This window comes from Lepisosteus platostomus, chromosome 11, assembly GCF_059453375.1.
Source record: "Lepisosteus platostomus isolate fLepPlt1 chromosome 11, fLepPlt1.hap1, whole genome shotgun sequence".
NCBI classification, from domain to species: domain Eukaryota; kingdom Metazoa; phylum Chordata; class Actinopteri; order Semionotiformes; family Lepisosteidae; genus Lepisosteus; species Lepisosteus platostomus.
Window position 1 is genome coordinate 45,929,114 of NC_142621.1, and position 17,770 is coordinate 45,946,883.

General features: G+C 47.0%; 1 protein-coding gene across 3 annotated transcripts in view; it reads left to right on the forward strand.

Annotated features, from left to right (window-relative positions):
- Window positions 1-17,770, forward strand: part of septin9a (septin 9a) — a 95,242-nt gene that overhangs the window by 9,846 nt on the left and 67,626 nt on the right. For 2 of the 3 annotated variants that reach the window (XM_088600041.1, XM_088600044.1), the window contains exon 2: window positions 4,414-4,470. In XM_088600041.1, coding sequence (XP_088456167.1) covers window positions 4,414-4,470 — 57 coding nt within the window. Of the gene's footprint in view, window positions 1-4,413; window positions 4,471-7,941; window positions 8,209-17,770 lie in introns of those variants that run through there. The other variant, XM_088600045.1, reaches the window with a different exon arrangement.

The following is a 17,770-nucleotide window of genomic DNA, read 5'->3' on the forward strand; positions in this document are numbered from 1 at the left end:
GTGGTTTTTCGTAAAACTGGTTCTCTCTGATGGGTACTGAAAAGGGCCTTAGAGCTTCTAGGCTTCCAGGAGCGCCAAACCTTTCTCTCGGCCACTCTTTCGGATCAAAGAGACAGGCCTGACTCCGGCCTTGTCACCACACATTCCCATGAAGGGGAAAGAAATCAGGACTGGTGGCACCGTTTTCTAAATAAAATAATATTAATCAGCTAAGCCCTCCGAAAATGAATGGAACAGCAGTGCTGTCAAGTCTAAGACCAGCAGGAAGACGGCGAAGCCTTGTAGGCTAGCGCACGCGGCCTCGCGTCACCATGGCAACAGGGGTCAGACCATGGTGAGCGGCAGGCCCCGGGGGCGGGCCTAGCCGAGATTGACAGGAGCGGGGAGTGACTCACTCAGGCTGTCGTGTCAAGTCTGCCGTGCAGGCTGGGGGTGTTTGGCCTCTGTCTGGCCTGGCAGCCGGGCTGGAAAATGTGCGTTTGGGCCTTTAAGAAGCCTCCGTGTGGCTCTGCAGCTATGCGCTCCTCACCACAGAGCGAATTCCAGCACAGCGGCTGTTGTCGGGAGCCAATCGCTTTCTTGCAGTTCCCTCTGGGCAGCGGTACAACACATGGGGCTCCAGAGCTCAGATACCTGGGGTGTGATTCATGCCTCTGCAGGCCGGCAGCTCACTGTGGACTCACTTCCTTTCATCTGCTCGTCGGGCCCAGAAGACACATGACACGTACGACACCGCACAAACATTTCTTTCATGATCTTGGTCTCGCTTCAGCGTCTCGGGGCAGACGAGGGGAGAAACGACAAAAGCACCTAATCAGAATGCGCACCCGCCTCGTGACCCCTAAAACGTGGAAGAAAGAGACGGAGATGAATTCATCCTGAGGCTTCCAGGACTTCTAGATTAGCAATGTGCACAGTTTTTTCAAGAGTTCAAACATTGTGCTGTGTGATGTCGTCTGTAGTGAGCCCGCTTTTGTTTATTTGTATTTTTTGTTGTACATTTTAGGTTTAGTTGCAGTACTTTTTTTGGGGGGGGGGTGAAATATTTATCCTTTTCTCATTGTCTGTGTGTGGGCCGTCAGTGGATGAAGGAGCAGCCCGCGGTGCGTGTGCCGTGAAGGCAGTGTTTGGGAGCATCCTTCTGTGTGATGTAGGTCAGGTGTGGCCTTCGCTGTAGGCCAGGAGTGGCCTAGCCCCTTTCCTCTGCTGATGCAAGGCAGGAGGTTGTTTTTTTAGGTCACCCTGGCAATCTGCTTTGAATTAACAAGTGTATTAAATTATTTTTTATTTAGTACATTCTATGGCGGTTGGAATGAGTGCCTAAACATGCTTCAGTCCTTGAGGACCAGTGCCAACCGTTTCTCACTCCACTGAACGTTCCCAAGTTAAAAGAGCCAAAATAACAGCCTTTCTTCTAGAAACATAGGATTTAAACAGGATCAGTGAATCCTGTTGGGTCATGCCTTTTCACCAATGGAAACGTCTGTTCCAGCCTTTTGTGCTAAAAACATCTTATGAATATTGCAAAGGTTACCGATGAGAAGAAGCCATTGGTCCCATCTAGCTCTGTTGGTTGCCTGCAGGCATTTGAGCTGTGGATTTTGTCTAGCCACTCCTTGGAAGAAGCCCGATTTATCATAAAAAATATGGCTATATCCTGTAAGTAGTGTTCCATACTCCCTCAACCCTTTGTGCTCAGTGGTGCCAGCCTTTGAAGTTACTCTGAGGTCCTGCTTTGTCCACTTGTGCTTTGTCCACTGTTCAAAGCTGAGAAAGATTTAGCTCAATTCACCTGTCAGTGTAGGGTAGACGTTGCATCCATTTTTTGTTGCGTTTTGCTTTCTGTTTAGTTTCAGAGGATCAGCAGGGTTTGTGTGGGACGGACTGCACCCGCACTTTATAAAAGTCATGAGTCCGTATTCTAAAGTCTAGCCGTAGTATGCATAGATCTTTGATTTCCCCCTGGTGGGTGTTCAATAGAAAGCAATCAAAGATTCTGGCTTGGCGGGGAGTTCTGCCCAAGAACCTTAGTGTTTGGTTCATATTGGTTGCTTTCTGCAAAAATCAGTTTTACGTTTTGTGGGGTTTTGGAGGAATCAGCTGGAATACATTCAGTAGTGGGTAGCCCCTCCCCCCATACAGTTTTGTAGTAATCATTCAATCAGAAAGTCTAAATCTCCTGTGTTTTACTCCCCCAGGAATGAATTTGGCTAATGAACGTTTGTCCATTCTCTCTGCTGGAGCAGTACATGTGTGGAATGTCTGGAAACATTAGTCACCATCACCAGATAAATTATAGGTTGCGTTAGCATACTTACACTGGTATCTTTCTTTTCATCTTTCTTTCAATTATGTACTTTAAAAAAGGAGAACTTCCTAGTTTTTTCTGGCTTAGTGTCCTCTTTCCTGAAGTCACAAGGTTTTATTCTTTCTCTGTGGTTGGAAATGAAATATGACTCAGCCTACAATTTAGACACGTAGCCTATTAAAGATTTAACTTGCACTCCTCTGGTTCTCTATTAGCCTCTGCCTGATGTGTGTGATATCTGAGAGCTACTTATTACAGTGCCATCAGTGCCAATCATGTGGCAATTGAGGAACAGAAATGTTGACACATCAAGAAACATCTATATCCTCTTAAATTCACATACCCTTCAGTGAAAAATGGTTAGCACTTAAGAGGGGAAAAAAGGAAGTCTAAAGCTCCTGCCATCATAGAAATTATTTCGAAAACTAAACTGACAGCCCTAAAGATGGACTGAAAGCAGAAGAGATTTAGTTAAGTGTGAGAATGTAACTTACACAGATGATTTGTGATGCAAATTAGTCTTGGTGTTAACACAGAACAAAGGCTGCTTCTCTTTTTTCTGTTATAAAACATTATCTGTGTCGTAGATAACGAGGCATTGGCTTTGACGCGACATTGCAAGATACAAGAAAATAAAAGTTGCAAATTGCAGTTTTGTAGCTGAAAAAAAGAAGCCGCGTGCTGCCTTTTAACCACAGTCATGTCCTGCTCAGATGTGTTCACCCCGAACTGGGGGGCTTATCACCCTCAGTCCACATGTCCTCCGGATGGCAGAACACACACGTCTTTGGAATTGCGGGGCCCAGGATCTGCGGGTGGCTCTGTGGCTCAGGATCTGCGCCTGTGACTGGAAGGTTGCCGGTTCAAATCACGCGGCCGGCAGAGGAATCCTACTCCGTTGGGCCCCTGAGCAAGGCCCTTAACCCTAACTGCTCCAGGGGCGCCATACAATGGCAGACCCTGCGCTCTGACCCCCAGCTTCTCTCCCTGTCTGTGTGTCTGTGTCTCCATGGAGAAAAGCTGGGGTATGCGAAAAGACGAATTCCTAATGCAAGAAATTGTACAGGGCTAATAAAGAAACATTAAACATTATTAAAAAAAAAACCCTTCACCAAGCGTCCCGCGTCCCTCTGGGAGGTGGCGATGAGCTCGCCTGCCCGAGCTGGACCTCTGGCCCAGACTGTGCTCCCCTCCAGAACAGGGGTGTACTTCCACATCGGCAAGTCATCCGTCGGCGCTGGAGCCCGAAGAGCAGGGAGTTTCCAAAGCGAGGCGTGTCGTTCTGTTTCGGATGTCTTGTCCTCCTGTCTTCGAGAGGAGAGGAACAAGAGGCAGGGGGGTGGAGAAAGCGTGGAGGTCTTGCGAAATGTGGTCAGTGTGCTCTTAGGGCTGGATGAAGTAGACTGGAGCTAGAAATGGGAACTGCACCTTAGCTAGAGAGTGAGAAGAAAGGCACGATGTGATGCAGAGGGTATCCCACTTGACTGACTCCGCTGTAAGCTTCCTCAGCTGTAATGGGGACCTTATGGTGAGGAAAGATCTAACTACACCTCTGTGGTCTAGCTGCTAATTAGGAACCTGGAGCCGAAGCAGAGCTGTGCAGTGAGCTACACTGTGGAACAAAGCAAAAAAAGCCTGATCACATTACTTTTAAGTTTTACTGGGGTTTTCTTTTAATCAGCCTTTCCTTGAAATAAACAAAACAAGACTCTCGGCAGGCTTAGCTGGGGAGATGCCATTCGGAGTGCAGATAGAACTCCGCAGTCCAGACGCTGCCAGCACGAGTCTGTCCAACACGACCCACAGGCCAGGGGTGGAAACTGCAGGGAAGTGCCTTTACTCCAGGAGACTGCTTCCTTGTGAAGGAAGGGTTGTGGGAGTCTGGGACAAGCTACCCACACTGCTTTCAGGGGTCGTCTGGATGCTGTGCATTGAATTGATTAATGTACGCATAAGCAGGCAAGCCAGATAGGCCAATGTAGTGCAGGTACTGGCAACTGAAGAGTCTGTTGGCTCCATGCTGCAGCTGTCTGCTTTGAAAGCCACAATGTGCTACGCACTGGGTGCCAAGATAATATTTGATCTTTCTTCCTTTGAAATTTCAGGAATTGCCAGGACACCAAGCGGAAGGCTCAGGAAAGTGTCGGATCCCACAAGCCCAAGTAAGTCCTGATTTGACGTCGGCTGAGGTTTTTGTCTTTTGGGGAAATGGCAGAAAAAAAGCAGCACATAGAGCTGTGGTGCTTCACGATACGCATCACAGAAGACTGGGGCAAAGCGTGGTAAATGTGCAGTAATAAGCATGGGAAGAGGTAGCAGGGAAAGTAACAGGGCAGATAAAAATCCAGCGTGCTGCCGGTGTGTGATTTATCCAGGACGGAATTCATCCATCATTCCTTGGGAGGCAGCTGGTGGCAGTGCTTTAAGAATAGCAAAGCCAGCCCATTGGGCTGGACTCGTGCACGGATGGGGTGGAATGCTGGCACGAGGCTGCCGTCCGCGGTCACAGCGCACTGCGGAGGCATGCCTTCTGGGGTGGGAAGAGCAAACGTCTTCCTGCACCATCAGCAGTTCTGTCAGCGAGGCGGGGCGGGGAGTCACGAGCTGGGGCTGTCCAGATGTGAAGCCTGCCCTCCTTCCCCCTTTTCCGTGCACTCACATCTGAAAGACGGACGTCTCCAGCACCGTGTGTCTCGGGCAGTGGTTGGGAACACGCATCCTGTCCCAATCCCACCACGTCTTTAAATAAAGCATTCCGTCTTGTGCAGAACGCTAGACCTCCTGCCAATATAAAGTCATCCCTCAAGAGGAGAATTCGCTTCGGTGCGGAGGCTAATTGTTCCCCAGCCTTTAGGCGTTTCGGCTCCTTTTGCCCTTTGTAATGTACCTGTCTGTTATTATGAGGGCTTGCGTGTTCTTGCCAGTGTAATGTGGTTGTGTAACTAGCATGTTCCCAGCTGGGGTGTCATTAAGTTGGGCAGAGTGTGCGGCGGTCTCTACAGCCAGCAGCTTCCACTGGAGGGAGGTGTTGACAGGTACAGTATGTGCGAGGGCTACATCGTGTCGATAAAGACCGAGGCCGATCCTCCAGTATCTCCAACCACACCATCCCTGGAATGTCAGCCCCGTTCAAGAGGAGGGTGGGGCCAAGATTCCTCATGACAGGATAGTGCAGAAGCCCCCTCTGGCAAAGCACCGGAAAACCACATGCTTACCGGTTAAAGAGTAAGAAGTGCTGTTACTATTTCAGATGTGTGGACTTGGATCAGACAGATTTTGCTTTCCCTTCTAAGCTCCGGTGACTCTGTGGGGTCATTGTCACTGACCCACATCAAAACATTTTAAAGGTTTCTTTTGTTGTTGCTTTGGCCGGTGGCCACATTTACAGTAGGTAGCTGCCCTTGTTCTCACGTGTTAACAGTATGAGACCAAAATCATTAGAAGAGCTTCCTCCTGTTCTCGGGTTTTGTGCCGCGCAAGAGCAGCCTTTTCTCCTCCTGTTGGTGGTTTAAGTGCAGCCTTTCTCTGGATTCTGAAATAAATACGTTCATATTTTGGAAACCTTGAATGAAAACCTGAAAAAAAAATTAAAAAAAGAAAAGAGTCTGATTGTGTCATTAAAAATAGTCGTGCAGTTGAGAAGTACCGTGTTCATAACTCGGGAGGAGTTTAATAGCAGGTGAGGTTTATGGCCCCCCTGGGTACATTTTAGAATAAGGTCAGAAGGAAATGCAAGATTTATTTATTTCTGGGGAGGGTGTGAGTCACCTGCAAGGAGTGTCATGTGCCACAGAGCATCACCCACCTTGTTAATCAATAATTGCAGCCCAGTGGCAGGCCTGCTGGATAGTCATGGACACTGTGTCTGGCCCAGCTGAGAACCATTCAGTAACCCCTCACACACATAAAATAAACATGCTGTCTTCTGTGGGAGAGCGGGGTTATCTGTTTCGTGCATTTTAAAATAAACCATTTGCTCTGTCAGCTTGAACACATCACACTCTGGTACCATTTTCTGGTTGTTTTGATCGTTTGAACAGCAGTTTTTCCAGAATGTTTTCCAGAGAGAGAGAGGGAGAGAGAGTAAGTCTGAGCACAGCGCAATTTTTGTCTTAAACAATTAGAGTGATGGAGAGAAGCCTGTATGTAAACAGTATAGGCTGCCTCATTTGATTTGGTTTGTGGATTGGCCATGATTCAGACACGATAAGAAGGTAGTAAACTCTACCTCTCTTGATAGAAATCCTCATCAGTGAAACACATATTTGAGAAGATGACCCTGATCAAATGGATGACACACCACAGTTACACTAAACAGGCTTCAGTATGTCCAGAGTGCACTAGCGTGTGTACTTATTTAAAACACATAACTCCAATCCCCTATAGATTGCACTGGCTCCTAGTGCAATTCAGAGCATTTAGAGATTTATTTTAAGGTTCTTCTGCTATTGCATTACTATAGTCACGCAGTTCACCTTCAATCTTCTGTTTCAAGTCTTCGACTCTACCAGGGATCAGACTCCACACCGCGGGGAAGTGTGTTTTTAACTGCAGTGCCATAACTGGACCTCTACGACTGTTACTAGGATCTATATTTAAAAACTAAAGTGTGCATGTGTGATTTAAAATCTTTTTGCCTCTGATATTTATCCTGTGTGCTATTATACAGAGAGGGCGTTTATTATTAAAATGTATCAGTCTTATTATGGGAAGAGTTCTTCAAGAGATTTAGGAGTTAGGAAGATGCTCAGGAGGATATCATCCCATTCATACCTGTTACTCAAGAGTGACACATACAGCATTGGGGACGTGGTGCGATTAACAGACAGCTGATCTTTTCTGAAAACCATTTTGGAGCAATTTTGTTTTTATTTTAGAATAAGAAAAACAGAAAAACGCAGAACTGTGCCACACCTTGTCTCCCCCCAAATCTGTCGGTACCGATCTACCAGGTCTGTACCCCAGGACCCTGAAAATGAAGTCAGATGATAGACGTAGTGTCCAGAAAGAACTTGGCCATCCGATCCAGGCCAGCCTCGCTGCAGTCGTCCTCCCTGCAGAGAGCGGTAGAGAGCTCCTTAAAAATAATCCCAAGAGAGAGCAGGATCCACTGAAATCTGGGGAAGATCAAGTCTTCTAAACTGATCATTTCTGGTTTGGCTGTGTCTTAAGCCCTTAGTGAGTCACAGTCTCATTATGTGATCTTTAACCTGTGTGAAATGTAATGGCCACATCAGAGGGGTCAGAGTGCATAACCTCTTGCCTGAATAATAACACTCTATTTCAATAGCACTTATCTGTGCAGTTCAGATAACCTCGCTGCACTTCTGTCTGTTCCTGATGCAACACTTCAGAGGAGCTGGCGCTTAGCTGTTTAGCTGTGCCTTGGTTAAAAACTTCTCCTCCTAGCGAGTAGGCTTGCAAACCGTCCCTCACATGAGCGCGGTGTGTATCGAGTGGCTTTGTCTCAGCCCTGTTATTGCAGGCTGTCAGTAGCCCCGAGCTCCGGAGAAATCAAACAGGAGACGTTTTGAATTTTCTTAGCCCTCTGGCGATGAGTGGAGTGGGTTATTTTGGGCTGGGGAGTTCAAGTCACATGGCCTCGGTTTTCCATTTCAAAGACACAATGCTGCTTCAGTGTCAAGGCAGAAAAGAAAGAGACGCAAAAACTCCATATGATCAGCACATGGCAATGTGGTAATTTTGGATGCATTCATTATCGCAACAGATTGAAGAAATTAGACTGAGAAAGAGAGAGAGAGTGAACAAGTGAGCGAGAGAAGGCAGAGAGAGAGCGAAAGGGGAAGTCTCCAAAAAAAAATTTGAGGGGAAAAAAAGGCAGACATTACATGTGGCTTCTGGAGGGTGTGAACTAGTTATGGAGGGAGACAAAATTGCAGGTAGGTTTGTGGAAATTCTTCTTTTCTGAACCTGAGTGGCTGCTTTTCAGGGTTGACGTTTTCTCTGCTTTATTTTGTCCTTGAGTAATCTGCAGTGGGCAGAGTTCAGCCGCTGCCTGTGTCTCAGACCAGCACACAGTCAGTCTGCATTTTATTTGGCTGCAGTGTTCAGGCAGACACCAAGCTAACGCACCCTGCCTGCCTGCCTGCCTCTGAACAGCCAGAGAGACTCCCTGGGATTGTTCATTGATCGAGTTTTTACCGGAGTTTCACACTGAAGCAATTCACGTATTTGGTGACTCCGGGCAGTGTCTGAATTGTACTTTATGGAGTTTTCTTTAACTTCTGCATTGAGTTCAAATAGCAACGCTGAGTAGGCAGGAAGAGGGCGGCTGTCACATACAGCAGTCTATACATTCCTTTTTTGTATGCCAGTGCATGCTGGTGCACTGTTCATTACTGGCATGAAAGAATTTATTTGTAGAAAAGGAGTTGCAGATGAATTTGGTGTTCTGAACTTGCACAGTTGTTTATCGTTGTTATTCATATATATTAGATTGTTTCCTCTAGTGTTTGAAAGGACAGATTAACTCTACAGCTGTATATGCTTTGTTACACACTTTGGTATACATTTGGTGTCGTTACGCACTGTTGCAAATGTGTATATAAACTGGACTTAATTGGTCATTGTTGGGTTTATGAGAAGAACATTCCACTGCTGCTCAGTGGTTTGAACGCATATGTGCATAGCTGTAAGGCATGCTTTACTGTAATTGTATGAGTGGTAATAAGTATGTAATGTCCTTTCAAGTCTGTGCCACACCTACACTCATTGTTTCATGAAGGATGTGCAGTTCCAAGCAGAGCAAGCAGCACCAGGTACAATTCAGTCCCCAGTGATCTGGTGCTTCAACAGGGGAAATCGGAAGACAGCCTGTAATCATGGGTGTCCATCCCTGGTTCTGGAGAACCAGTGTGTCTGCAGGTTTTCTAAGTCTCCGTAAGGGACCTTAATTGGTCAGTCATGAGCTGGTTACGCTTGTGGAGTGCCGATCCACACTAATATGAGTGGACCTGAACTGGACATCCCTGCTGTTTCTCTTGGACGGACAGCTGATCGGCCCCCTGCATCAGGACTGTAGTTCAATCCCATCGGACATGGTGGGATTTCTGACTCATGCTCCTCTTTATTCGTGACTTCCCCTGCAGAGGTTTGGTACTCATGAAGGAGTGACGTGGTGATAACGCTCAGGAGGAGCTGGAAAGCTGGAAAGTTGAAAAATATATTAGTCATGATCAGACGATGCTTAAAAAACGCAGGATAACAAGGGCTAAGGTTTGGTGCAAGAACCATTTTTAATCCTTTTGGTCACCATGTTGCAAAAAAGGGTGTTGAAGCAGTCACTCCAAAGAAGATCCACTGAATATTTTCCCAGGCTTACAGGAATGTCCTTCACGAAAAGAACTGAATCTTCTCGGTGCTCAACAAAGAAGACTGTGAGGGGAACCGATCTAAATGTCCAAAATCCTCTAAGGAATTAACCAAGTCGACTCAATAGACCTTTTCAGAAAGAACAACCAATCAGGAACCAGAGGGCACAAATGGAAGTGACAGAGAAATGCGTTAAAAACCCAGACCAGGAAGCATTTCTCGACGCAAAGAGTTGTGGGAGTCTGTGCCAAGCCACCCAGCCATGGTGTTGATGTTGACACCTGGGTGTCTTTCAAGAAGTAGCTTCTGCAGATTGATTCATGGATTATTGAAGTACTTGTAACCAACAGAGCAAGCAGGGCCAAGCAGCCTTCTCCTTTCTAACACTGTTAAAAGGAATTGAAATTGTGGGGCAGACGTGTAGAGAGAATGCAAAGAATGTGACTGGAAAAAGGTATAAATCTCTGCACTTCTTGTGTGGGTCTTCCTGTTGTTGTACTGCATTCCCAGCTGTCCTCTGTGACTATAATGGATGCCGCTTGTAGCTTTCAGAGACTGGTCTCTGCCTTAAAGCCTTGTGGATATACAGTATCACAGACATTCAATATTACTGTATGGTCATGCCATCCATTAGAAGTTTATTTCTTTGCTTTTTAATCTTGTTATTATAATGAATAAATGCTAATATCCTAGTCTCTCAGTTCTTAAAGATCTAAAGAACAAAACTATAAACTGCTTTTAGTTCTGCATTGGTTTTGTAATTGGTCAAATACAGTAAATTAATGTTCACTCATGCCAGTATTATCAACATTTTCAATACACAGCATGAGAGCTTCATTACAGTTTACTTATATATTATCGATTTATACCGTTGCCGTCAGCACAGGTTCAAAACAGGTCCCAGTATGAAACCTAATCTCTGAAGAACATGAGCAGAGGAATGTCAGTGGATTTGTTGGGTTTGTGGCTGTTCTCTTAAGGTGTTCGTTCAGTGCAGAGCATGTATACCTGTTAGACAACAGCAGTGCCTTTTCTTTGAGTATGTAGTGCAGTGAATTAGTCACAAGGTGCTGCTGTGTGCAGAGACTGACAAGAAAATGGCCTTACTTTGTAAGTCAGTCTTGCCACATCACTCTCATTGTCACACACACAATGACTGGCTTATTGCAGTTCTTTCCACATGAGGCCGCCCAACAAGCATAAACTGACTCGTTGCTTTCCTCTGAAATGTTCATATCTGTTCTGCACTTTCTCAATGCTAATAGAAGCGACAGATAGGTACCTTTCGATCAGCGGGCTCCGGGTTTCTCTTCCAGCCCACTTCTCATCAGTCCTTAACAACCTCAGTCACCTCAATACTGGCGTAGTTTTCCCAATTCCAGCGGCTTGTTCCAGCTCGACAGGTGCTGATGCTTTAAAGAGACCCCAACAAGTGGCAGTCGATCGTTCTCCCAAGCTTACGCCACAGAATGTGTTTGCTCTGTCTTAGCTGCACACAGGTGATGTCGTGGTTCAGCTACAGTACGTGCTTCATCACCATTCCCCTGAAGTTCACACGACTCTCTCTTTACCGCGGTGTTGCGCAGCAGATGTTTTTAAGGGTGCATGCTTGCAGACAGTGACAAGGTTTGCAGACCAGAGCCACAGCCCCAAGATTTTCTCAGAGCCAGATACAAAATGAAACAAGCAAAAAGATTTTGGGTTATGTCCAGATTTATGAATTTCCAGAGGACGCAAATGGAATCTACGTGGAAGGGTGTTTAAAACTGAGAACAGGAGGCACTTCTTTACACCAAGCAGTGTGGGAGTGTGGAACAAGCTGCCCATCCATGTAGTAGAAGCCTTCACTCTGGCTTGTTTTCAGGAAACAGCTGGATGAGATCCTCCCGTGACTGACCCGTGCTTGGATCGATTAGCTACTACAGTAACTACCAAATGGACAAGATATGGCGATTGCCAACCTATGATGCAGCTGAATTAACAAGCGTTAACCAGGCGCTTACCACTGCAGGAGCTATAAACCTGAGAAAAAAACGTTACAGGCAAGAGAGGGCCAATTGACCCATCTTGCCTGATTGGTTTCTAGGAGCTCTGTGGATCATGAACATCATTTAGCCGTTTCTTGACCAGCACCCAGGGAATCTGTTTCATCATCGTGATTGGGGCAGCTCGTCGCAGACCCCTGCAACCCTTGGTGTAAAGACGTGGCTCCTGTTTTCGGTCCTCAGCGTGCATCCTCTTAATTTCCATGTGTGTCCTCGGATCCTTCTCCCCATTGCGCTTCGAACTCCATATGCAAGTGCGCGTTACAACAGGCCACCGCTGGGTGGCAGCATTAACCAGCCGTTTCTTCCGTTTGACGCGGGTCTTGCTGCTCTCCTGCTGGCATTGGAAGTAGAGCGTGTGTTTGACCGTCACTGAGCCGGCATTGTTTGTGTTTTGACAAATCCCCTCCAGCAAGAGAGCCTCCGTGATTTTTTCTAGGCCCGTTCCAAAGCTGCTGTAGGGATTGTCTGCCTCCGGAGCGCAGGGCCGGAATTCCAGCCGCCGACACAGGGAAACTGTAGGCAGCAGCAGCAGCAGCACGTCCCGGTCCTGCTTTTGCTTTGCGTGGGTTACCAAGGTTACGTGATCACAATTCAGGAAAGCACGGAAAGAAACGCGGGCCACAGGTCCTGAAGCGGAGAACTAAATGTTTTGTTTGTTTTTTTCTACTCGGCGCTGGGGCTGCTCCTCTGCTAAATCTATAAACGTTTTCGCCTGCCGTCCTGTAGAAATATGATTCTGCTGTCTTAAGACAGAATTAAATCAGGAAGGGCCAGGAAGCGATTTCTCAGCGTAACTACATGACCAGGAAGGGTGATTCATTATCCTATATCCTACTTTCATCCATCCACCCCTTTCTCTAACCTCTTCTTCCAATTCAGGGTGGCGGGGGGGCAGTTTGTCCCAGAACTCAATAAACCTACTTGTATGTCTTTGGGCTGTGGGGGGAAACTGGATCACTCGGACGAAAACCCATGTGAGCACGGGGGAGAACATGCAGACTCCGCACAGACAGCACCCCGGGGTCAGACCTGAACCGCTGGTCCCCGCGCTGCGAGGCAGCAAAGCAAACCGCTGCGCCACTGTGCCCCCTCCTCATCTCATACATATTGCGTATCATCACGGCATAGCCGGCGATGCAGTCGCGATGTTTGATCATCTACGCCGGATTTCTGCCTGTTGACCCAGAGTGTATCGCAGTACAGTGAACACTGTAATAACATTGGCAGGGGCTGGGCGCTGTCTCTTGAGCTGTCACAAAGGCCGATTTGCCCTTCTCGTGGACAAAAATGAATATTCCCTGCGTGCACGACGGCAAAGCTTGGCAGCTGCAGGAATCTGCCTCTTAACTGTGCTTCATAAGGAAAACGCCAGGTCCCCATCTCTGTGTCAGAGGCGCAGAAATCTGTGTAGCTGCACGTTTGTAGCCAGTCTGTCTACGCTCTGGCACGTCCTTCTGTTATACAGATGAAATATTTTCTCCCAGAGAGGATCGAAGAGATACAACATCTGCTTTTTTTGAAAAAGAGGAAGCTGGCACAAGACTGTGGTAGGCGATGTTTCGGTGACTCACAGGATCTATAAAAATTTCACGTGGATCCTAAAATCTGTTGTCTTATCGTTTATTACCCCCCCACCCCCTTGCACTTTTATTTTATTTTTCCTTTCGAGAGACATTATACTGTAGGTCATTTTCATCAGCTGCAAATACAGTTCGATGTCTAAAGTAAGTGAATGAAAGGATGATCCCATATAATACATTCCGAGACCACAGGGATACACTAAACTCCTGCAGCTCTTGGATTTGCAGGAAATTGGACTGCCATCCATTTTCCATAAAGATGCCCTGTATGGGATTTCCTCTGTGAGTCATACTTTACGTTTTTTTTATCCCGGCAGCTATTTTTTTTAAAATAAGGTTTCCAGGCAGATGAAAAAGACTTCAGAAATGGCTGACGTTTCGCAGGAAACCCAGTTCTTGAAAAAGCTCTGGGGCTCTGGCGCAGAATGTGGGTTTCAGAGGGAGGCACAGGTAAATTGTGCATCACCTGGCCAGCGCAGACTGTTGTGGATACGCCTGCCTAGATACGGCTCGTTAAGCGCTGGACACGCATCAGGGCTGTTAGGCTTGAAATCATGTTTCGGCGTTTGATGGCTTTCCAGTCTTTTGAAGCACACGCTTCAGAAAAGCGGCACATGCTGGGTTTATTAAAAAATAAGAGGCCGGATGTTTACGGTTTTTATAGACAGCCTGTTTTAACATAAGTGGCTTTTTAAAAAGATTTTTTGTGTGTGTCCATCTCGTGGCCACTTCTTCTGCAGGCCTGTGACACGCCAGGGAGCGTGAGCAGCAAGGTGTGGCGAAGGAGAGAGGTCAGGCCATGGCAGGGTTTCATTTTTATCTTGATAGATTCATTATTATTATTATGATTATTATTATGATTATTATTATTTGGGCCAATGACGAAGCAGGTGCTTGACAAAAGATTGGTAAAAACTAGGGGGAAATGAGAAAGCGCTGTACAGATTTCCTGGGGTTAACCCTTCTGGTGGGTGTGTCACAGCCCATCGTGCTCCTGAGCCTTTGCAGAAATGAATCGGATGGCACTGTGGTGTGTTGGGTAGCACTGCTGCCCCGCAGCTGGAAGGTCCTGGGTCTGATGCTGGGCTCGGATGCCTGTCTGTAAGGAGCCTGCGGAGTTTTCCCTGTGTTCATGCAGCTTCGCTCCAGCATCTGTTACCTCGGTGCCTCAGGACGGCTTGTCCTAAACGGGTGTCAGTGAGGAGTACAGGGAGGCCGATCCTGTAACTGTGTGAGGCCCAGGAGTGGGGCAGGTGGTGTGCCAGAAGCTCCGCCCGTGAGGTTATCGCCAGGCTGAAGAGTTTCCTCCACCTGGGCCCTGGACCCTCCAGGGACAGGCGCCGGTGCTGTCCGTGTCCTGCGCCGAGCGGGCGGGAGAAGTCAAACTCCACCGCGCCTGGAGAGCTGCGTGTGAGGTTGTGCTGCAGGGAGGGAGGGAGGGTGAGTCACCAGCAGCATGCAGTAGCTCAGTGCCAAGAATCGTATTTATTACAGTTAACCTTCCCCCAGGTGCCGGCTCCTTGGCCAGGGCTTCGTTGCCACGATGTGATAAATGTGCCGTAATGTTTTCCTAGTGCTCTGCAGTTATTATTTTAGGTGTATCTTGTTTTGTCCCTCTCTGAGATTCAATAATGTGGTCATTTCAGGGCATGATTATTATTGTGCCTGGTCTATTTCTGGAAGATCTCTCCAGATGTTGTTTTGGAAAGGGATTACAAACTCAACCCTGAGAGACTGCGCTAATCCAAACTGGTGCAGCATGAGTCCTATAAATAAGGAATTGTGGGTTTGAAGGAATTAATGTGGTGATTTTCAATGGGCCAGTTTTCCGCATGGCTTATAATGTTAAGAAAATGTTGCAAAGAAAAGACCCTTCATGCTGGGACACTGAACTCTTGAGGACGTTGCTCAGGTGATCGACACCTTCTGACTCACCGAAGACTGTTCAGCTTCCCTTCTTGACTTCTTTGACAGGTGCTGAACTGACACACAGCTGCTCAACAGTCTTGGACGTCTCAGGCACGATCAGCACCGTTTCAGGAGACGGCACTGCTAGTCCTACCATTATAACAGCTGTGACTGTTATTAGCACAGCTTAGCTTGGGTGCAAAGAAACAAAGCCTGTCATTTAGTGATCTTTCCTTCCCATCGATCAGGATCTTCACAGACCCGATCACAGCAGCTCCGGGTGAGCTGCACATGATCCATCGATGCAAAATGGGTGGCCGTTGTTCCTTTGACCCACTGACCCAGCAGGTCGAATGGACTCGCTGTCAGGTGTTCCTTTGGAACAGAATCTTTCTAAACACACACAGCGATTTAGCACCTAAGCAGGTCACTTGTTCAGCGAAGCCCTTTCAGTGGGTTTCTGCAGGCGAACGCCTTGCTTGCAGACAGAGCAGAAATGCGAGACACAGGCTTTTCACAGGTTTTCTTGTTTGATCAGAAGAAAAGTTAGGAGGGTTTCTAAACTTTTTTATTTTCTAATAAAGGGCTGTGGAAGCGCTTGAAAAGCTGTTTCGTGACCCGTCCCTCCTGCTGGACGAGGCTCTCCGGCCTCAGGGCCGGCGCGGGCTGGCGCTGACTGGCGCAGCGAGTGTTGATGCCCACTGCCACTCGTGGACTCTCTCACTGCACTCTTTCCACTTCACCAGGGACTGCTCCTGCCCCGACTCTCTCTGTCAACTGCTTTACAGAAGCCCTCACTCCACTTGTCCTCTTGGTTACAGCTGCTATGAGTTTACCTCGACATTACCAAGGTCCCCCGATATCACCTGCCAGACCCCAGTGTTATATTTTGCGATCAGACGTGCAGTTTTATTGGATCGGCCTTGCTGATGTCAGGAGATCGCGGGTGAAATGATTTCAGGATGGCAGTGGGGGCAGTGACTTTGAAAGACGAGTCTTATCTGACCTTTGATAATGCACAATGCAAGGTGTTTAATAGTGTGCAGTTCTATACACTGTGAAAGCATGGCAGGACTAAAAAATAAACTCTCGGTGGTGCATGAGTCTTCCGTACGCAGAGCAGACCCATAAACAAGAACATTTAAACATGGTTACAACACAGGCTTGTGATGTGTGATGGAGGAGCTGGTCTGCAGAATGACAACTTTACATGTTTTCGTTACTGCTGCTCTCCCAAGCCCAGTAAAACAGAATGAATGTGCTATTGAAAGTTTTTTTTGGGTTCTTTGCATATGGATTCAGCCCATAGAAAACTGAGGGAAAACGGGTAACAAGCGCTGGAGTGAACTTCCACTTTTGGCTTCCTCTGTGTTGTTATTGTAGGACCGAGCTTTGGAGGAACTGATTCAGCTAAAAGAGAAACAGAAATGGAGGGGCACTGCTGAAGTTCCAAAAGGCAGCGTGACGAGCTTTTGTGAGGGAGCGGAGGGGGGACGCTCTGAATGTTCGTCCTGTTTGAGGTTCAGATTGAGCCCCCTGAGATCAAGCTCGGTTAACGTGCTTTTTTTCAAGGTCATGAACAAACTCTTTCGCTGCTCGCTGGCCTCGTTAAGTGCGGGGTGTTTAAAAGCTCGCAAGCAAGATGGGCCACATGGCCTGCACTCCTTTCCTATGTCTCAGACGTTCACAGTGTCCTCTCTCTCATTCTTAAGTCCTGGAGATATACTATAGCAACTCTCCTTCACCTGCAGCAGTTCTCTTTCACATATTTCTGAAGGACTTGGACTTTCCCATTTGTCTGCAAATGGAAGCAGGGACTGAGTTCAGTGACCTAATTAGAACTATGCATCTGTAGCTGTATTAAAGACTGCATTTATTTATTCTGACTAATATTCATTCATTCTTTTAGATGTATGATATTCTTTAATTTAGTGTTAAATGTTAATTCATATATATATATAATGAGTTAAAGATCACTTAATGATGGGCTTTGTTACTTTGCACCCAAGCTAAGCTGTGCTAATAATAGTCACAGCTGTTATAATAGTAAAACTAGCAGTGGAATTTTCTAAACCAGTTCTGTTTGTGCCCGAGATGTCTAAGCCTGGTGAGCAGCCGTTTGTGTGTTAAGAATTTAAAGAAGAGAAGCTGAACGGGCTTCAGTGAAGGAGCAAATGTATTCCTTGATATGATGATTTGAAATCGGATCTGATAATCATGTCTGGAACGAGAGACAGATTAAATACTGGCTGCGAATGCATGTGTCATGATAGTGAAAATAGTGTACAATTTAGCGGAAGGTCACTTGTTCCGGGTGAGATTTGTGACAGTCTGAAGCCCATCTTAGAAGCAGCTGGGCCAATCAGAACGGCAGCCTTGCTGGGGCACCAGTTAGGGTTCAGAGCCCACAAATATGCACACAGGGACAATCTAGAGACAGCAATTCATGTTTCCAGTATGTCTTGGAAGGTGGGAGGACACCCCCACACAGGGTGAGGGGGAGCAGACGGCACACAGAATCAAACCCAGGACCCGAGAGCTGTGAGCCAGAAGCAGTCCTGCCAGGCCATCATGCCACCCCCTCTTGGGTCGAA